Source organism: Neohortaea acidophila (genome assembly GCF_010093505.1).
Source record: "Neohortaea acidophila strain CBS 113389 unplaced genomic scaffold BDY17scaffold_1, whole genome shotgun sequence".
Lineage (NCBI taxonomy): Eukaryota > Fungi > Ascomycota > Dothideomycetes > Mycosphaerellales > Teratosphaeriaceae > Neohortaea > Neohortaea acidophila.
In genome coordinates, this window is record NW_022985510.1 from 1637396 (window position 1) to 1656896 (window position 19501).

The 19501-nt window shown below is 56.6% G+C and overlaps 10 protein-coding genes across 10 annotated transcripts; 4 read left to right on the forward strand and 6 right to left on the reverse strand.

Moving 5' to 3' along the window:
- The first annotated feature begins 205 nt into the window (after positions 1-205).
- On the forward strand, positions 206-2133 carry BDY17DRAFT_17408 (uncharacterized protein). Its single transcript, XM_033729835.1, has 2 exons — positions 206-520; positions 574-2133. The coding sequence occupies exons 1-2, from the start codon at positions 478-480 to the stop codon at positions 2007-2009; spliced, it is 1479 nt and encodes a 492-aa protein (XP_033594315.1). The 5' UTR covers positions 206-477; the 3' UTR covers positions 2010-2133.
- BDY17DRAFT_320264 (amino acid/polyamine transporter I) lies at positions 2031-4136 on the reverse strand (the record flags this gene model as incomplete). Its single annotated transcript, XM_033736419.1, has 9 exons — positions 2031-2267; positions 2332-2412; positions 2470-2564; positions 2620-2782; positions 2840-3031; positions 3087-3410; positions 3473-3725; positions 3786-3888; positions 3953-4136. The coding sequence occupies 9 exons, from the start codon at positions 4134-4136 to the stop codon at positions 2031-2033; spliced, it is 1632 nt and encodes a 543-aa protein (XP_033594316.1).
- A 401-nt stretch (positions 4137-4537) lies between these two features.
- On the reverse strand, positions 4538-6149 carry BDY17DRAFT_289606 (cation efflux family-domain-containing protein). Its single transcript, XM_033732373.1, has one exon. The coding sequence runs from the start codon at positions 6079-6081 to the stop codon at positions 4597-4599; it is 1485 nt and encodes a 494-aa protein (XP_033594317.1). The 5' UTR covers positions 6082-6149; the 3' UTR covers positions 4538-4596.
- Positions 6150-6274: 125 nt separating this feature from the next.
- BDY17DRAFT_289607 (uncharacterized protein) lies at positions 6275-7968 on the forward strand. Its single transcript, XM_033732374.1, has one exon. The coding sequence runs from the start codon at positions 6438-6440 to the stop codon at positions 7866-7868; it is 1431 nt and encodes a 476-aa protein (XP_033594318.1). The 5' UTR covers positions 6275-6437; the 3' UTR covers positions 7869-7968.
- Positions 7969-7991: 23 nt separating this feature from the next.
- BDY17DRAFT_243502 (uncharacterized protein) lies at positions 7992-9013 on the reverse strand (the record flags this gene model as incomplete). Its single annotated transcript, XM_033730440.1, has 2 exons — positions 7992-8886; positions 8940-9013. The coding sequence occupies 2 exons, from the start codon at positions 9011-9013 to the stop codon at positions 7992-7994; spliced, it is 969 nt and encodes a 322-aa protein (XP_033594319.1).
- A 36-nt stretch (positions 9014-9049) lies between these two features.
- On the reverse strand, positions 9050-10672 carry BDY17DRAFT_289611 (Alpha/Beta hydrolase protein). Its single transcript, XM_033732375.1, has 3 exons — positions 10107-10672; positions 9935-10054; positions 9050-9887 (listed from the first exon to the last, which is right to left on the reverse strand). Exons 1-3 carry the CDS (start codon positions 10402-10404, stop codon positions 9406-9408), a joined length of 900 nt encoding a protein of 299 aa, XP_033594320.1. The 5' UTR covers positions 10405-10672; the 3' UTR covers positions 9050-9405.
- Positions 10673-11469: 797 nt separating this feature from the next.
- BDY17DRAFT_243528 (regulator of chromosome condensation 1/beta-lactamase-inhibitor protein II) lies at positions 11470-13176 on the forward strand (the record flags this gene model as incomplete). Its single annotated transcript, XM_033730444.1, has 2 exons — positions 11470-11950; positions 12005-13176. 2 exons carry the CDS (start codon positions 11470-11472, stop codon positions 13174-13176), a joined length of 1653 nt encoding a protein of 550 aa, XP_033594321.1.
- Positions 13177-13831: 655 nt separating this feature from the next.
- On the reverse strand, positions 13832-15739 carry BDY17DRAFT_17491 (uncharacterized protein). Its single transcript, XM_033729844.1, has 4 exons — positions 15258-15739; positions 14723-15198; positions 14063-14659; positions 13832-13873 (listed from the first exon to the last, which is right to left on the reverse strand). The coding sequence occupies exons 1-3, from the start codon at positions 15487-15489 to the stop codon at positions 14141-14143; spliced, it is 1227 nt and encodes a 408-aa protein (XP_033594322.1). The 5' UTR covers positions 15490-15739; the 3' UTR covers positions 13832-13873; positions 14063-14140.
- Positions 15740-16340: 601 nt separating this feature from the next.
- Positions 16341-16772, reverse strand: BDY17DRAFT_320271 (uncharacterized protein; the record flags this gene model as incomplete). Its single annotated transcript, XM_033736420.1, has 2 exons — positions 16341-16646; positions 16707-16772. The coding sequence occupies 2 exons, from the start codon at positions 16770-16772 to the stop codon at positions 16341-16343; spliced, it is 372 nt and encodes a 123-aa protein (XP_033594323.1).
- A 518-nt stretch (positions 16773-17290) lies between these two features.
- BDY17DRAFT_17542 (uncharacterized protein) lies at positions 17291-18802 on the forward strand. The gene has a single exon (XM_033729850.1). It carries the CDS (start codon positions 17495-17497, stop codon positions 18746-18748), a length of 1254 nt encoding a protein of 417 aa, XP_033594324.1. The 5' UTR covers positions 17291-17494; the 3' UTR covers positions 18749-18802.
- The last annotated feature ends 699 nt before the right edge of the window (positions 18803-19501 follow it).

Consider the following 19501-nt stretch of genomic DNA (forward strand, 5'->3'; position numbering starts at 1 on the left):
TTGGATGTCTCTTTGAGCCAAGTCTTCTCAAGATTCTCGAGGTTCCCTCTTATCTTTAAGAAATGCAGGTACCGGAGGATCGATGGGTTTTAAAGCCTTTGCTAACCCGTCGAGCGAGTCGCGGCATGCGGCGTTCTCCGCCGCCCGCCAAAACCCGCCCGCAATCTCGACATCTGCACGCGCCATCAAGATTCCACACCTTACCGTCCGGATAGGCGCCCGAGGCCTGTCAACCTCGAGCCGCTCATCGACTTGTGGTGTAGACCAGCGGTGATCGCCCTTCGGGCCCTTCGGGGTGGTTAGTGACCAAACCATCACCGGCCGAGCCACCTGGTTGCTTTCCGCGTGGAGACTCAAACGTGGCCCCGCTCTCGGAGACCATCTGGCGCAACGTCGTGCATCGATATACATCATCTGCCATTGCCTACACATTGGTGTACACGTGACTTGTGGGCAAGGGTGCCTGCACTGGATGCCATGTCCCTCCACCAGGCTGCTTCCCCACAAGAGCCCAGTACGGGTGAGTACTTACTGAAGAGGCCGCCTTCTCGACTATAGCTGATCCCATCACAGGCTGCCGGGAATGCAAACGTCGCCGAATCACCTGCGACCGCACATTGCCCTCGTGCAAGAAATGCGAGAAAGGGGGCATCGAGTGTCCGCGCTATGGACCGAAACCCTTCCGGTGGACCAATTCCATAGCAGTGCGCGGCCACTCCAAAGGCCTCAGCGTCCCTCACTACCCGCCTTCACCTCCTGCTAAAAGGAAGCGAAAGCGCAGTGACTCCCGCGAGGACGAATCGTCCGTGACGCCACAAACAGCCCCTGCATCCTCGTCCACCACCACCTCACCCTTCCAGATGACCGAGCTCTCGTCGCCAACCGAGGACGACGAGACGCTCAAATTCTACATTTCCACCGTCGCGCCGAGCAACGTCTGGCTCGACTCGGACGGCAACGAGTACAAGCGGTCCATCCCTCACCTCGCCAAGCGGCAGCCCGTGCTGATGATGGCCATCCGCGCCGTGTGCATGCGCTTGATGGGCGCCGACGCCGCGCTGTCCGACGAAGCGAGCAACACCGCCATCATCGAAATCACGCAGATGATCAAGCCCATTGTCGCGCAGACGACCGACGCAACGCGGGCGCCGCACGATGTGGACTTCCCCGACACCGAGCGGCTAGAAGCCCTCTTGGCGTCCATGCTGATCCTCTCCAACCACTCGCTCGTCTCCTCCAACCTGGCCGGGGCGCGTTCACACCGCGAAGCGGCGAGAACTATCGTCCGGTGTCTACGGGCCGGCAAAGCGCGGAAACACGCTTTGATCGACTTTCTCCAGAATCAACTGGCGATCTACGAAGTTCTAGCCTGCACGACCTTGACCAACGTCGAACATATTGATGCCGCGATTCTGCCCGAGAAACGAGACGACGATGTCCTTTTTGGAGAGTACATTCACATCCTACATAGAGTGACTCTCCTCTCCCTCCAAAGATCCCCTTCCCCGACTGTCTACACCCGCGCACAGATCATCCCCGACTTCCAAAGGCAATTCGAACTCGCCTTAGGCTCCACCCTCCTCGCAGCAGGGCCCCTAATCGCAACCGCAAGCAAAGAGCTCCGCCAAGACTTCATCCGCACCGCCCACCTCTACCACCACGCCGGCCTTCTCTACACATGCGAGCGACTCCGCCTAGGGCGCGTGCACGAACCCTGGCCCACGAGCGCCCAGCGCCTCTTCGACATCCTCGACGAGTTCCAAAACATCACCGTCCAGCTGTACAATCTGCCCTGGCCGCTTCTGATCGCCGGCATCGTGGCGTCCGAGAATCCCGTCTGGCAGCGGAAAGTGGTGGACATGTTCGAATGGCTGACGCGGGACTCGCATTACGAGCATTACGCGGATGTGCTTGCGTTCTGCCAGGAGCTGTGGGCGGATCCGCGGCGCGATTGGCTCGTGCTTGCGAGGGAGAGGGAAGAGAGCGGGGCGTCGATTGTTAGTGTCTGATTGTTGAGATATGTTGACGATTCATGGCACTTTTTCACTTGCATGTGTTGATTCTGGCGTCGTGACGCTGCGATCCGTGGCGGTGTTGGAAGTCTTGAGGTAGTGTTTGCGGCTGGATAGGATCCATTGTAGGGCGCAGATGATGAGGACCGCACCGACGAGTCCGGCGGCCCAGTTCATGTCCTCTACGTGGCCGACTACGGGCATGTACGCGGGGAAAGTGAAGAAGAGGAGGGTGACGATTACCCATGCAAGCGCCTGCGATCAAATTAGGAACAGATCCGGATCCACTAGAGAGGCCAGCAATGTTTAGGAGACGCACCGCCAAATTGATTGCAAAGCCCCAGCGGCCCAGATTGAGGTACGGACGGGGAGGCAGGATGTTGCGGCCGCGACAGACCACCTATAGGGCTGACCATTAGCTCCACCGTGTGCGCATAGAGTACTGGACACGTCTTACGCAGATTATAGGCACGCTATATGCCACCTGGAACGCGACGCCGCCGCCAGAAATAATAGCCCAGAAAGCAAGATCGCTGCCAAGCACGAGAAGGCCTGCTCTGGATTAGCCGGGACACGAGACGGAAAAGGGGGTTGTGCTAGTTTGTACCGATTGCCAAGTTCATGGCAATGAACGCGAGACTGGCGCGAACTGGTACGTTGAAGCGAGGCGACAGCTGCGCGAAGTAGCTCGAGCATGGGAAGCCGCCGTCCTTGGCGATGGCCCAGACCACACGACTGCCGGCTGCATTCATGTTGGTGATGATCAGATACTATTATAGACCGGTGATTAGCAGAAAGGATATGCGCATGAAAGAGGGAGATCTTACATTCAACCCCATCATGATAATGGCACAGAAGATGCCGCCTCCGTAGACGGAGTCAGTAACGCCGACAAACCAGTTAACGTAAGATTGCATATTGTGCAAGTAATGTTCCCAGCCACCAGACGTAAAGCCCAGGACAATAGCAGCGAGCCAGGCGGTCATCGTCGCCCAGACCATGGCCCAAATCATCACGCGCTGAAATGGAGAGTCAGCCATACAGGCCCCGTACGAGAAGCAGCATGACACTTACCGGCGCGTCACGAGCCGGATCTTTCATATCCTCAACCAAATGCATCACCCCATCCGTCCCGTAGAGTCCGTAAATCGGGGCGTACATGGACAGAACAAAGACCCACGCGTCAGACTTCCACCCGGTAGTGTTGATGAAATGGGTGAAGACGAAAGAAGCCGAGTTCTTGGGCGCCAACGCCAGGAAGACGACAGCCCAGACGAAGAAGCTGCCTATGTTGAAGAATGCACCAAAGATGTTGAGGCGTTTGAGGAAGATCGGGCCGAGGTTGGAGAGGGTAGGCGCGATGAGGAAACCGGAGTAGATTAGCCAGGTCATCCATGCCTGCACACCTGGTGGTCAGCATATGACCTCCTTGACGCAGGTTGTGAGACGGATTGATATACCTTCCAGTCAAATTCGGGATGTGTTATCAGCACCAATGCCTCCACGATCTGGGCACTGTTCAGCGCGCAGCTGGAGCTCGTCGAAACCTCACCAACAAGAATGGACCAAGCTACGACAAAAGACAAAAAGCGGCGCATCTTCGGTGGCGCGACCATCTGTGTGTAGAAGCACTGCCCCCCTGCAGTCGGCCAGATGCCACAGTACTCGGCGAGGGAAGCCATGAGCAGGGTCTGCCCGATGCCAACGATGAGACTTTTGACGGGTGAGTTACAGCCAACATCGATATTCATTAGTGGATTGCATGTCACTCACGTTCCCCAAACGAGGCTCCCTACGCCTCCCACGGTGAAGATGAAGTCGAATAGGACAATGTTGCAGCTCCATGAGCACAGAATGGTGGTTTGATATGCCATCACTGGTTTCCGTCATGTCAGCGAATCACGCCGTACAAAAGACTGAGAGAAGTAGATGCCACCCACAAGTCCAGAAGGTATGCACACGCTTCAATTCGGGCTTGCATCCCAGCGCGAGCAGTTGTGCATCGGTGGAGTCGACCGTCTCGCCGGACTCCAACGATTTCGTCTCGACGACGTTGCCTTCCTTGATCGAGGACGAATCTGCCTCCATGCTCACGGCGGCGAAATCGAAACTGCGTTTCCCCATCACGGGACCGCGTGGTGCTGAGCTGGATGTCGGCTGTACGTGATCGGTTCATCAAAGGAGGCGTCCATCACACATGGGCAGTACCGGCGTACGCAGAGGTGGGATTCCTCTTCTCCTTAGTCGCGGCCACAACAGCTCATCGTCGATACCAATGTGTCGGTCACGGATACGTGATATGAAGGTCAAGATCGGTGGGGAATGACTCTTGTCGACAGTCAACTGCCGAATCTGGTTTGGCGCGGGCCAGATGCCCGATGCCGGCACGCTCACTGACAGCTGTAGAGCTCCACAATGCGCCTAGTTGTGCTGTCCGGCCTACATTCTTCGATTGGCGCCACGTGGGCTCATGCATACTGTCCGCAGGGAAAGCCGGTAGCGTGATTCACCACGTGGAGCTATGCAGTCGCCGCGCGAAGCAGTGGGTATCATTCATCCAAGCAATCGAACAGAACAGTCTAATCTAATTCCCCTCCACGGTCATCTGCGTCGAGATCTCCCAATTCCCGCCCAGATTCTGCCTGATCAAACTCGTGACGCGCTGTCTGATCTTCGCCATTTCGTCCCCGCCTCGATAGCGCAGCTTCAAATTCGCCATGCACAGTCCGTAATGCACTTGCCAGAACTTCGCCTCCTCCACCGCCGTCACCCCCGGCTCGGCCTCGATCTCTCCAATGACTGCACGAACTGCATTCTTGTTGTCGTGAGATTTGTAGCTCATGAGCAGCATTGACGCGAGCGACGTGCCGAGACGCAGGCCAAAGGCGACCATCAGTCCTGCTATGAAGACGCTGACGAGCAAGTCGAAGTATTTATAGCTTTGTAGGCCGAGGAAGGGTAGGATGAGTAGGAGGGCAGAGCAGGAGAGCGTCAACACGTGCGAAGGGTTACCCAGGATCTTACCCCAGCCGGCCATGACGGAGAAGTTGGTTGCCTTGCCTATGCGCTTGTGGTTCTTGAGCAGGATGGCGGAGATGAGTGTGCTCAGAACCGCTAACAAGCTAGCAATGTCGATGTTGCCCATTGTCGCTCGGGTATGATTGTGCGAGTGGTGCGCAGTGTGCGTGCCCACGTTCTCAAGGGAATGCTCAATCCCGTGGCTAATGATATCGAGTCCCATGAAGGAGATGAACACGGCCATTCCAAATCCAGCGAGAACATCTGCACGCTCGAGACCAAATGGATGCTTGATGGAGCTGCGCTTCCAGACTTCGAAATTGCCCATCACGTCCACCACCACGCACACTGTCGCCCCAGCGGCATCGAAGAGTAACAAGCGGGATAGCGCTGTCATGGCAAGACTTCCTTCGCCGCTGAACTGCACGTAGCCCGCAATCAGAAAGTGACACAAACACCACGCCATACGAGACGTTTGATTCGATGTCAGACTCCTCCACACCTCCTTCCGGGTTGGGATGGGCAGCGCAGCGGGCACGGCCAGTGGTGTCTTCATCATAGGAGGCTGGATAATGGAGTCCATCGCCGACGCGTGTATAGAAGAATGGCGGTATTTGTGTCCTTTTCTTCGCCCCAATGCCTCCGCCGCTTTGTCCTTGCCCGCGACATACTGAACCGGCGTGAAGTTGAACGGATTGCGCACCGGTTCTCGGTGTTGTGAAGGGGTCAGACGACCGCCGTTGTCCGTATGCGGTGTCTGCGGGGCCATTGGAGTGTAGAAGGCTGCGTTTGGACTCAATCCAGCGGAGAAGGCAGGGGAGAGCATCGACGATGCCGAATCACCATAGCTGGGCGCAAGCGTATCCTTCGCTGGAGAGTCGGAGATGCCGTGTCGGATGTCATAGTCGTAGTCTGTCGTGATGGAAGGACTGTCGGTATTGGAGAGGCCTAACCCTCGAAGTACTGGAGGGGTCTGAGCGGGACGGTCTGCAGGTCGTTGTGGAGGGGTACGAGGGGCGTTGAGAGTAGGGAGGGGGTTGGAGGAAGCCATTGTCGTGGCTGTCGATGTTGTTCGTGAGGGATGAGAGCATGAGGGTCGGACGGCGCATCGAGGCGCTCGACAAGAGGAGAAGGTTGTACATGCGCGAGGGACGAGGTCATTATGAGTCGAATTGTCCGAATTCGGCATAGCTCCACTTCACGTCACGGTGTTGCGTACACTTCACTCTCTACAAGCTCGACCTGCCAATGACACCAACTATCACTACTGGATTCTCTGCGATTAACACTTCTCGGCCACTGCTAGATCCATCCTGACCGCTCTACTCGGCCCTCATGAGACGAGATTCGCAGCGGTAGCATTCGGCAGGCGGGTCCATGGACGAATGAGCCTGCCTCGAATCGGGAATGGAAAATGGAAAGCCCGTGGTAAATGGCGGCGGCAAGGGCGAGCGCGGCGAGCGCGGTGAGCGTGGAGACCGCCGGACAACAGTCTCGGGCGCGATACCCGTCGTCAAAGGGAAGAAAGATGGCCGACCCACGCCAATCGAAGTCATGCGTTTCCCATGGAGCTCCCCATCTGCCCCCTCGTCTCCCACGGCTGTCGCTCCTCCTGCTGGTGGTCCGGTGAGAAGCTCGGGACACCGAAAATCCATATCCACGAATCTCTTCTCACGGCTGAATTTCTTGCGAAGCGGGTCGGAAGAGGGTGCGGTCGCGCAGACACCAGGCGGGAAGAGCAAGGATCCCGCGAGTCCGACTAAGAGCGTGTTCAGTCGCAAGTCGGTCGAAGATGATGACTCGCCCTTCTCGCCGGAACACGATGATGAGCCAAGCGCGGCGTTGCAGCACAGCAAGGCCCGCAAGCGCAAAGGCTCATTGCGGAAGACGGCGCTGCTGGGAGGGAAGCGGAATATCACAGAGGGACGGGAGAGGAAAGGCAGCTTGAGTTTGCTGAGTCGACCGTCGATCTTGAGGACGGGCCAGCACAAGCAGACTCATGAAGTCGACGAGGAGGTGAAAAGCGGCGAATCAGGCGCACAGCAGGATACCAAATTTCCCCCTCAAGAAAAGAAGAAGGCGTCTGACCCGCTTCCGCTGAGCACCAGACGAGGTTTCACCTACGACAATCCAATCGCTGCTAGTAGTAGTGAGAGCGGCTGGACCGAAGCTCCCGCTGTCTCTGCCACTCGGCTATCCCTTCTGACAGAGCAGCAATACCTGGCGCCCCCAGTGACCACGCCTCAAAGCAAAGTGAGCGAGCTAGGCAGTCCCGTGGATGTAAAGTCGCCCACAAGTCAAACCAGCTACACCTCCACCACGGATGACGACGACCTCCTGACCTTCTCCCGACCAGCTAAGAGCTATCCGGTCCCGAGCAGCGGAAGTCCCAGCATCACCGCCGCATCTCTGTCTTCTCCAGCGTCCTCATACTTCCCGGTGGAACCCCATTCGATCACCGCCACCAGACATCGCAGTCGCGGGAGTAAACGCTCCTCCCCGCTCTCCCGCAACATCCCCGTCACGGCTTACTCCGCCTCCGCCGTGGACCAAGAGCCTCACGACTACACTGAGACCGTGTACTGGGGCTGGGTTATCCTCTTTGTCACTTGGCTCACCTTCACCGTGGGCATGGGAAGCTGTCTTGGGGTGTGGAGTTGGGCATGGGATGTGGGCGAGACGCCGTCGGCGCCACCGGAGTTGTCAGATGATCGCACATTACCCTTTGTTGGGTACTATCCCGCGCTCATCGTGCTGACAGGCGTTGTGGCGTGGGTGTGGATTACTGTCGCCTGGGTTGGGATGAAGTATTTCCGCCACGCCAAGATTGAGGTGTGAGGGGTTTTTCGAGTTGCTCTGATACCCATTGATACAACGTTAGCGAAGGCGTCTGGACTTGGATCGACTGTAGCTATCCTACCTAATCAACATAATGCTCAACCCCATTGTCATTTCCAGTTTTTAAAAAATCGCCACGGCATTCGGCGGACTGGCAACTCCACCGGGCACATACGTAGGCTGGGAAACCAAGAAGAAACTCCACTTGCCCACCTCCTTACAATGCGCGCCCAACTTCTCCAAATCAAACAGCTCCCCAATCGGCATGCCCCATCCTGCCAAAAGAATCTCGTGCAGCGCATACTCCTTCTGCGTCGGCCACGCCTCCAAACTCGGGTGATCGCCGGCCGCAGCGGAGAAGTTCTCCCACAAGAACTGGATCATGTCCTCGCTCTGCTCGATCCCCGTGAAGCGCAGCGGCGTCTTTTGACGCAAAGCTTCGATTTGCGCGCGCGAGAGTTGGTTGTAAGCGTGCATGTAGCCCGAGCGGATGATGAGGATGTCGCCGAATTTGATCTCGGTGCCTTGCGAGGCGGCGACGGCTTTGAGGTCTTCGACGGAAATGCTCGCCGTGTCGAAAGCGTCGTGTGCGCGCCCCTGCTTGATGCGCCATTCATGGTAGTCAAGCAGGATTCCTCGCCCGCATATCCCGCCCTGCGCAGCTACAGCGCCGATACCAAGGAGATCCGTCTTCTCGACTCCATTCGTCCCATGAATATCATCGAGCGTCAACCCATTATAAAACTTGGCCTCCTTCTGGTACGCGAAGTGCCGCAGTCCATCCCACTGCGACGACGACTGCGTGTTGAAAGTCCAGACGTCGTCGTTGACGATGCGCGGCGCCTTTTGGTAGACTTCTTTGTGGAACTGCTGACGCCCGAAGAAGGGCAGGTCGCCTTGCGCGTCGAGCGGCCAGTCGATGTTGATGCGTACGCCGGTCGTGATTTCGTCGGCGGCCGCTTTGACGATTGAGTCGCTTAGGCGGTTCAGCGTGCCGAGTTCGTCGTCTTTGCCGTACCTTGATGGGAGGGTTAGGGACTGGATATAGCGGGGTGCGTTTGGAAGACTTACAGGCCCCAGGCGTTGTGATGGGGACCTTTTTTGTCTAGAGGTAGGTCGGAGAATTTGGGGATGTTGGGTGCCATTTTGAGTTAAATCGACAATATAAACTGTTTGTGAAGTCGTCATGAATGAGCGAGGGCAGTGTGTAGGGTCGTCGTGGTGGAGTTGCTGCGACATCGGGCTTTGGAGGGGCCGAGGCTTTGAAGTGGAGGAGGGGAATCCACTCGTTGCGGACAATGTGAATTGCTCCATCAGGTTGTTCTCAAGACTTTTGGACAGTCTTTGCTTATATGGCGTCTTTAGCTACCTATTCCAGAAACAATTTTGCGGAGCTGCTGATATGGCGTTTCTTGGTCCACTGCTCGTTCTCCACCCTCACAATCGTAAGGCTGGCTTCGATATCCAGTTTCTTTTGCGAGAGTACGCAGCTCGTCTTAGATAGCTCTCATTGCATGGCCAAACAAGCACCATAGCTCTAACACGTGGTCGTCTTGTTTGCCAATGAGACCAGCGTGTCAAGCATCTCTCCTTCCTTGCCGAGCCAGATGGACAGATGGCCTTGGCCCTCTTTCAAATTTCTCGTGACGTGCTGGGCGGGAATATGGCCGGCAACCCAATGCCCGTGGGCATATGGGCACATCAAATCCAAGTTACCGTGGTAGACAAGCACCGGGCGTTTAATCTCGGCCAGGTCGAAGCCCCAAGGCTCAATGAAGGCGAGATCGTCGTCCACGACCCCGTCAATGCCCTTTTTGAGCGCCTGCTGCAGACCCTTTTCCCAGAACTCGGCCATTTCTTCATTCTCCAGCAAACACTTCTTGTCCACATCGGGGAAGATGGATGAGAGTATCTGCAGCGTTTCGGCGGTCGTTGCTTTGAGCATTTCATCGTACTGCGGCCGGAGATATTCGCGGAGTACCTGCTCGCCTTTCTGAGACATTTGGGTTTCCTCCACGTCTGTAGAGATTTAGATGTTGCCGGGTTGGGAGCTGCAGGACACTTACTGTCTTGGCCTTGACCAGCTAGCCAGTCGAGGCCCTCGGCATCGTAGGGCGCAACGGTGGCAAGGGCTACCACGGCGGCGCATGCGGGCAGGCGAGCTGCACAAGCCAACGCATGGGGGCCTGAGAGGATTAGCAAGGAGAAATGGCATGAGATAAATGAGAGTAGCTTTACCTCCGCCGGACCAGCCTCCCACAATACACTTCTTGTAACCCAAATGGTCGAGAAGAGCTTGCACATCCTTCACTGCATCCACAACCCTGCGGCCAGCTTGGCGCGAGGAGTCACCGTAGCCCGCACGACAAAAGGTGATGAGAGGAATGCCTTTTTGCTTGCAAGTAGCCTCAAGGCCGGGGGCGGGAATCCATGAGCCAGGAGTGCCGTGCAAGAAGATGAGAGGCAGGGCGCCTTGGCCGCCGAGGATGGCATACTCCATGGTTCGCCCATCGGGAAGCTGCAGGCGTTGCGTCATGATCGATGTGTGATTTCTCGAGTTCGGCCTTGTTTCGTGGAGACCTGCTAGTTGCCAGCGATGGAAGGACTTTTATATTCAAGACGGAATTCGGGATTGGATGTGAATGCCGGCCTGGCCATGGTGTTCACTAAGCCTGACTACCAACCGAATTACTCATCTAGCACCGACGTTTGCTTGCTATAGCGTAATAGCGTGGTTTTATGGACAGCAATGACTCATCATATACGGAGATTGGGTCGTGGAGGCGTCGTCAAGGCCAAAAGGCTGTGGATGCATGCAGATTTCAGTGACTGCACTGTAGAATTCGTCGGAGTTCGCGATACAGAGACTGCGTGGAATCTTCAATGGGTCTTCACCAGGTCTTGTCAAGTCGACAGTAGTGCCGTATTATTAGGTCTCATTCTCATGTCCGTATTCTGTTCATGCTTTGTCATATTCACAAACGTTTTATCTGCGACTCTGCATCAATGGCCATGCTCGGGACATTCTTCATCCCAGCATTTTTGCAAGGCGCGCTTGTGTCGGCCCGAGATTTGTGTTACTTAAGCTTAAATTAAGCTCCGGGCTAAAACTTTTTGTTGATTCTCGCGTCGCGCTTGCCCAAGCTCGAGCTTCTGGTCCTTCTCCGTCTCCCACCTTCAAGCAAGCACAGAAGCAGCAGCAGCATCGACCAGCATTCCATCTGCATCTTCCAAGCGTTCAGCAAGCATCAGCACACATCAAACACGCATCAAGCTCGCATCAGGCAAGCTCCAAGCACCCCTCAGGTGAGTGCTGGCCCAGCTGCAGCAAGCGTCCAGCATGCACTAACCTCCCCACCAGGGAAGCTGCAGGCAAGTCTCTGGCAAGTTCCAGGCACGCAGTACCCGTCAAGCAAGTACGAGCCGACTTCAGGCAACCAGCACCTCCCATCAAGCAACCCTCGGGTAGGTGTCGGGCGGGTGGCAGGGAACAACAAGCGACTGCTAACCTCCTCATCCAGCCAGGCAAGCCTCTGGCAAGCACCACACACCCATTCTCCAACAAACATCAAGAACACTCAAGTCCATCTGATCATCAGCAATGGCACCTGCAAGAGCAGCGGCGAAAAAGGCGCCTGCCAAAGCCACGGCGGCAAAGGCGTCTACAAAGGCCGCAGCGGCAAAAGCACCGGCGAAAGCAGCGGTGGTCAAGAAGCACAAGGCGGCTGACCCCATCGCTGCTCCCGCCAAAAAGGGCAAAGGACCCAAGGGCCTCGCCCACACCCCATCCGTCACCCCACCCCCCGCCAAAGCAGCGGCAGGGCGAAAGCGCAAGGCGGACGATGACGTCGCTCCCCCTGCCAAAAAGGCCAAAGCCCTCACTCACGGCGAAAGTATCAACGATGCCCCCGTTCAGCCCCTCAATGTCTTCGTCTTCGGCGAAGGCTCTTCCGGCGAGCTCGGCCTCGGCAACACCAAGAAGCCTCCCAGCAAGGATGTCAAGCGTCCTCGCCTCAACCCATACCTCACTCCAGACAAAGTCGGCGCTGTACAAGTAGCTGCGGGTGGTATGCACACTATTGGTGAGTACCCCTACCATCCTGTCTCCACAGTATCACCAACTAACTGTAATGCAGTGCTCACTCACGACAACAAGATCCTCACGTGGGGCGTTAATGATCAAGGTGCCCTCGGCAGAGATACAGCATGGGAGGGCGGATTGAAAGATGTGGACGCAGCTTCAGACGACAGTGATGACGATGACGACGGCCCCGGCGACAATGGGCTCAACCCACGTGAGGCCACCCCGGCCGAGGTCGACTGGTCCACCACCGAGCTGGCCGAAGGCACCCGCTTCACAGAAGTCACCGCCGGAGACTCGGCCTCGTTCGCCCTCACCGATGATGGCAAAGTGTACGGATGGGGCACGTTCCGCGGTAATGACGGTATCATCGGCTTTACCCCTGAAGTCCACATCGCCACACGCCCGATCCTCATCAACGGTCTCAAAGACATCACCACCATCAAAGCGGGCATGAATCACTGCCTCGCTCTCGACAAGAAGGGCAGGGTGCACTCCTGGGGTTGCGGTCAACAAGATCAGCTCGGCCGCCGTGTCATAGAACGAACGGCAAAGGCCGAGGGCTTGAAGCCCCGGGACGTCGGACTACCCAAAGGCCCAAAGAAGGCAGCAGTTGCTATTGCGGTCGGCACCTACAACGGCTGGGCCATTCTCAAGAATGGAGATGTGTACGCTTGGGGTCTGAACAGCATGGATCAGACGGGCATCCCAACCGGGGAAGGGGACACCGATGCAACCATTCGCCCAGCCCAACGCGTCCCCGCGCTCAGCGGTATCGGCGTCACCAGCATCGCCGGAGGTGGACAGCACGCCATTGCCGCCACAGAATCCGGGGACTGTCTCGTCTGGGGCCGCGTCGACGCAGACCAAGCAGGCATTCCAGTCGACGAACTCTCCAAATTGCCAGAGGACATCCTTCGCAAAGACGATCGCGGCAGACCCCGCATCCTCAAGGTGCCGCAAAAGGTCACCGCCATCACAGGCAATGTTTTCCAAATCACCGCTGGCACCGACCACAACATTGCCGTCACCAAAGAGGGCAAGGCATGGTCGTGGGGCTTCAGCGCCAACTACCAGACCGGTCAGGGAACTGACGACGATGTCAAAATCGCCACCATGATCGACAACACGGCCGTTCGCGAGCAGAAGCTCAACGCCGCCGCCGCCGGCGGTCAATTCAGCATCGTCACCGCCTCCGCTAACACAGAGATGGTCAACGGTGTCTGATATTTCACTTTCACCAACACGGATTCGAAGCATGGCGTTTAGGGAGTGGGTTTGGGTTTTTGTATGGCAATTCAGATGGGCTGGCCCAAAGAGCATATCTCGCCAGGAAGGCGATTGAAAAACGAAGGACTTGGATACTTCACACCCCCACGACCATCTTACTTCTCCCGCCGGGTACGGTCGGCCCGGCACCAGCATTGTGTACCGGCGGCCAGCGGGGGTCCTCGCTCTGATGCCAACCCTCGATGCCGCCACCTGATGCCGCCCAGTGCTGGTCCTCCTTCGGGATGGTATCGGCCAGCGGCTGGCCCGGGGGCTGGCTAGAGTGGACGGCTCGGGTGTGGGTGAACTGTTGGCTGCTGGCGCTGATGTTGGTTACTATTACCCCGTCGCGCGATTCGAATCAAGTATCCAGTTCTTCATATGTTGTTGTCCCTCTCTCACTTTCCTCAATCTGTTTGCTCGTGGTGTTGCTGCTAACGAGCAGGAATCCGGCGCGCACAGCGCCATCGCTACGATACTATCGCAGAGCCTAGAAAGCGAAGAACCAGGCGTTCTTATTGCCCTCGGCTTTGTCGAGAGCTTTCTCCAGCTTCGTGACCTTCATCTCCAGCGCATCATCCTTGCGCTCCAGCTCGGCCTTTTCTTCGTCGTGCTCGCGAAGCATGGTGTGGAGCGGCTTGCATTCGCCGGCATCGTGACGGGGTTGGAACTGTTCACAATGGCATCCGGAGACGCGCTCCGCGCGGGCGAGGATGCTGGTTGTCTGGTCCCGAATGCCAAACTCGACCGCCAATCTGCAGCTGGCATGTTACGAGCAATCGAGCGTTCAGCCTCGACGGCGTAAACCATCTCACGCCCTCCATCTCCAAAGAAGGCTTCGCATCGTCGTCGAGCTCAAAGTCCACTCGCCCATCTACCGTCGAGAAATTGCCCATGTCCCCCATACAATTCTTTCTGTCAATCACCCCCTCAAGAACTCCACCACCTTCTCCCCCCACACAACCCCGCGCTTATAAAACTTCATCTCTGGCGAATTCCCCCGATCCAACCCCTCAATCGCCAGCGCCAACGCCTCGCCCACCTCCCCGCCTTCCTCGCCCTTCACATCCTTCAGCAAATACTGAAACGTCTTGAACGCAAACACGAGCGCCCGACTCCGCGGAAGGCGATGCAACGTCTGCCTCTCACACCGCAGCCGACACTTCTCGATCTCCACTTCTTTCTTTTGCTCGGCGATGGTAGCGTCTAGATCTGGGGCGTGGACGTCGAGAGTTTTTTCGTTTTTGTCGATGGCTGTGTTTTCTGCCGTTTCGCCGTTGGCGTACAGATGGTTGCCCGCTTGCGTGTAGAGTTTGTCGTCCGTTGTGATGGACCAGTTTGCGCGGCGGACGGCGCGCCCCGTCTCGAGTTTGGCGAAGAAGCGGTCCATGGATTTGGCGAGTTTGGGGGCGTAGTTGGGGACTGGGGCGTGGATTGCGGCCTGTCATTTTTCACGTGCGTTTTAGCGACGTGCTGCGTGCGGTAGTTGTGAGGGACGACTTACTAATGGCAGGCCGAATTTCTCTGGGAGGGAGAAGCCGGAGGGGAAGCAGCAGACGTAGGCTTCGAGGTGGTAGATGGGACTGCCGTCTTCTGCTTCCGAGCCCGGGAGGAGGATGAGGATGTCGTCGTCTACGTTTCGGCCGAGCGTGCGGAGGGCTTCTTTTGCTGAGGGGGGTTGAAGAGGGATGTACTCTCCCGTTATCGTGTTGTGTAGATACCTCTCGCTGTTGGTAGCGGCACCTTTTGGCTCAGAGGGGAGAGCATCTCGTGGCACGAATTTGAATAGCGTTGGCAGTCGTTTAGGCAGATACGTGCCGAACATCCATTCGTACATTTCTAGGACGGCCGCTTCGACTTTGGGATTGCAGTCGTGCGTTTCCTTTGGATGGTCGTTCAGCACGGCTGTGCGGATCTTTGTTCGCTCCAGGTACGTGTTGTCGAAGGCTAGGTACTCCGACAACGGGCAGTTCTCGAGGCCTGTAAGGAATTAGTCTGAGTGAGTGCGGAACGCACGTCGAATTGAATTCTTGTTTTACCCATTGTTAGGTAGAACTTGGGTCTGAACGGCCGGATCTTCATCGGCTCGATTGCTGTCCAGTCTTGGAAGTCGAGGGGTTCGATGTCTTGGTATGGATCGTTCGTGGAGGCGTTTGTTCGTGATGTGCTGAGATTGCTCCATCGTGAGAGGAGATGCCATGCGAGAAATAGTCCAAGGGCAATTGCTGGGGCGAGGAATGGCCAATTGATATCGTTGAGTTGGATCGACATTTTCGTGAAAGTACAGGCCAGTGGTGACTCAGAAAAGGACAGTTCGGATCGCAGCGGACGCAATCCGATGTAGGAAGACGCAGACAACCCGTGTCGGCATACATGTACGCTTTGTGAAACGAGACGGAGAGCGGAAGCATGTATTGGAAGGCCAAGTGAGTCAATGAGCCCGAACCCCCGGCGTCGGGTGCAGCAATGGGGTGGAGTGTAGTGTGATGCGCTTGCGCTTTCCAAATGCGGAAGGCAAATGCCGTTGCACGCATATGACTATCGTGAGACTCCGACTTCACGTATTGTATGGCATTGAGCAACAGAGTAGACTCTATGCGCTGATTTGAGACAAGAATGAGAGTAAGAACGCATGAGGTGATCCGTACAGTGAGTGTTTGGACACTAAAGTGAAACTGGCAACTCCGTCATTCATCGCCATGTGATGATCTGAATCACTCCCGAACCATGCTTCACCCAGCGGTCTTTTTAGTCTTGCGAGGGTTGGATGATTCATCAAAATACCTCGATTGCTGATGGTCTTTCGAAGGGCTCTCTGCCAAGCCATGCTGCTGATATCCTTGTCCTTCTCTCGTCGAATTGCCTGTCCCCCAATCATTGCTCAGATGTCGTTGTCTCATAGTCATACGTACAGCACTGGGCGCTCGGAAATGTTTGATCGGCATCCATCGATAAGGGCCCATCTCGCTATCGGTGATTGTTGTGTCGGATAGTGATGACGGCATATCGATCAGTAGGCTCAGCATGGACAGTTCGCTGATTATACTCTCGTCAGGCATCGCCTGAGTTGCGTGTGCGTATTTCACAGTCATTGGCGTAGATAAGATGCGAATCGCGTGATCTCAATCATCGTGTGTCGAAGTATACGCAGGCCGGGCAGGTTGAACCATCGGGACTGCATCACTCCTCGACGCTCCAGTGATCTCCTGGGCCTGCTCGTCATGCGAGCGAAACATCTTCGGCAAGCTGATATTGCGCACATGCCCCCGAGATCTGTCGGTGAGACTAGGGACTCGCGGGCGTCGCTTTCCGCGCGCCCGCCCGCCGAAGTAGGGAATCTCGTAAGTCACGGAGCGCCAGATGTAGAGCAGCAAGTCGTATGCCAAGAGGATCAACCACGGTCCAAGAGTCAGGAGCGCGAGGACGAACTGTGTCGATCGATATTATCAGTCGAAGCGTCATGTTGGGCGGGAAGCGGGACGACATACGAAGATGCGCGCGAGCCAGGTCTCGATGAAAGACAGGCTTTCGGGGAGGATGGAGAAGGTGCCCATGGTGTGTTTGGGCTTGCGCGTGGATATGGTTACATGCTGGAGGGTGGTTGATTTACATGGAGAGCACGTGTGGATGCAATCAATGTTGATGGGAGTGGTTGAGACTCGTGCTTCCGGCGTGCAGCGGATCCACAGGCACAGAGCAGGGGCAGGCAGGCAAAAGCAGACCAGGGTACGGCGGGCGTTGCCGCATCCCGACCACGCCTGCCTGAGGCCGAAACTCACTTGTGACTGAGTCGCAAATGTCGCTCGCTTCACGCCGTCACTTCTCCGACTCACACGCTGAACTCCGCAATCCCAGACAATGGAAGCCATTGAGTCAATGGTCTTACCAGCGATGAGTGAAACGACTCACCGGTCTGATCGGGCAGAGGAAGGGGGGCCTGACAAGGTGATTGGCTCGATCAACGAGTTAGTCACGCGGCGCGCGGCGAGCTGACTGGAACGAGACACGAGAGCTCTCGTCTCCAGTCGTTTGTCTCCTGCCGCCTGCGCCACCTTCACGCCCCGCCAGGCTGCCTTGTACAGCTCTTAAACGATGGGAGGGGCCAACGTACGGCGAGGTAGGCCGAGCTGTCCGTCTCCATTCACTCTTTCTCGTCTGCCTGTTTCTCACTTCACTTCTCATCGCTCTTCTACCCCTCCTCGCCGTCTCGATGTAACTCGATAACAATATACAGCCCTGTGTACTTCCGACGCACCTGCTACCACCCGCCGACACCATGTCGGCCAACCCCAGCGGCTTCGCCGCCTACTGCGACCAACAAATGGCGCGCTGGAATGTCTCCTCCGTTGACGCTCCCGATACATTCTCCCGCGAGATTGACAGCTCTCTCCTTTCCCACGTCACACATACAAATTGGTGGGAGACCGAAGGACAAGACCTTCCTCACAGGCCTCAACCGCAGCGGCGCCGGTGGTCAAGCTCTGATTCGGACGCGAGTGACGATCTTTACATGAGGCCCACCCCTACAGGCTTGAGAAATCGACATCAATCCAGCAATCGCGCAAACGAAATGCTCGGATGGCATCAGCGCGATCAGTCCTGGCCGTTGCAATGCCCCAGCAATGCCGTCGCTCCACTTCGCTATCCCTTCCCTTCTGATGGATGGAGTCCGCGTCCTGCGAGCACAAGAGACGCAATTCAGTCTCCGCAGATCACTGACAGCCTCCAGCCGCCCCCGTTGCATGAACTGTGGTTTCTCGACCGTTCACCAAAGGGCACTGCCACTCTCACCTTCCTGGACGAGCATGGCAATCCCCAGTCAATCTCACACGTCGACCTCAAGGCCATCGAACAGTCCTGTCCACTCCTTGCGGTTGCCTTTGAGCAATCCAGATCTGGCCCGCAGCTGTTTCTCCAAACACTCACCACAAAAACCGCCATCCCCTTCCTCGAATTCCTCCACACCGACTCATATCGAGTAGCTGGGCCAAATGGGAGCTATGCTGGCGACGTGCCTACCTCAGTCCTGCTGCATTGCCAGATGTATCACCTCGGAGATATGTACGCCGTCGAGCAGCTCAAGACTCAAGCATACGCCAACGTCTTCCGACAATGCGAGTTTGCCTGTTCGTCTCCCAATCAGCCCATCGACCTGTGTGCCGCCATTCGCTTTCTCTACGGGTCTCTACCGACCCACGAGGGACTGATCAATACCGTCATCGACTACTGCGTGTCACGATTCCTGGAGCACAATCTCGGACAAGACGACGAGTTCAAACAGCTGGCGTATGACCTGCGACCATTCCATCAAGCACTGTGCAGGAACAGCAGGGAGCGCAATTTCGATCACGAAGGTAAATCCCCCAGGTCTCTCGTAACGTTGACGAGAAGTAAGACTGACCTAACAAACAGCCGCCACTGCCATCATCCAACTCCCCTTCAAACCCTACGCACCAGATACCTACGCTTCGCGAGACGACCCCGGCGCCACGCGCTTCGACCGCGATGTCTTCCGCTTCCATACCTATGACAAGTTTGACGCCATGGGCGAGAAGAGCCAGATGAAGAGGAGGAGGCCTGAGACGCCGCTGACAATGAAGGCAGAGCCGGCAGAGCTACCTGCACCGACATTCTGGCCTCACTTAGATATCAAAGAGGCGGACGATGGGTCGGAAAAGAAAAATGAAAACTCAGGCGCCAGCAGCAAGCGTCGGCTGTCATCGAATGACCGTCTGATCCGCCTCGCGAAGATCGTGCACGCGCACGAAGATGCTGACAGAGCGACACCGACGTCTCTACTCTTGCGACCTCGCCAAAACTTCAGCGAAAAGACAGGCAACGGACTGTGGGAAGACGTGAAAGCGGGGAGCTCAAAGACCGGCAGTAAGCAGAGACTTTGGTCGATTGCGGACACCCTTGCACCCGTGAAGCCCGAGATCGCCGTCGCTACCACTTTGGAATCCAAGTTGCCCATTCGCGAGAAGAGCCCGGTATCAGATGGCGAGTTCGAGATCGTCCCTCGGCCGGCTGCTGTCGAAGCACTCTCTGACAGCGGATCGGACGATGACAGCCTGGTGGAGATCAAGCACGAGGATGCAGAATCTGATGCGAATGTCTCTCAATGCGAGAAGGGCGGTACGGCTCCTGCTGCCAAAAATCAGAGCGACGATGAAGAAGAGTGGGAAGAGTGGGAGGATGTGCCCCTGTTGTAGAGAAAGAAACATCTTGACGGTTGCTGGAGAACCTGGAGATGAATGCCGGAGATGAGATTCGATTTTCACGA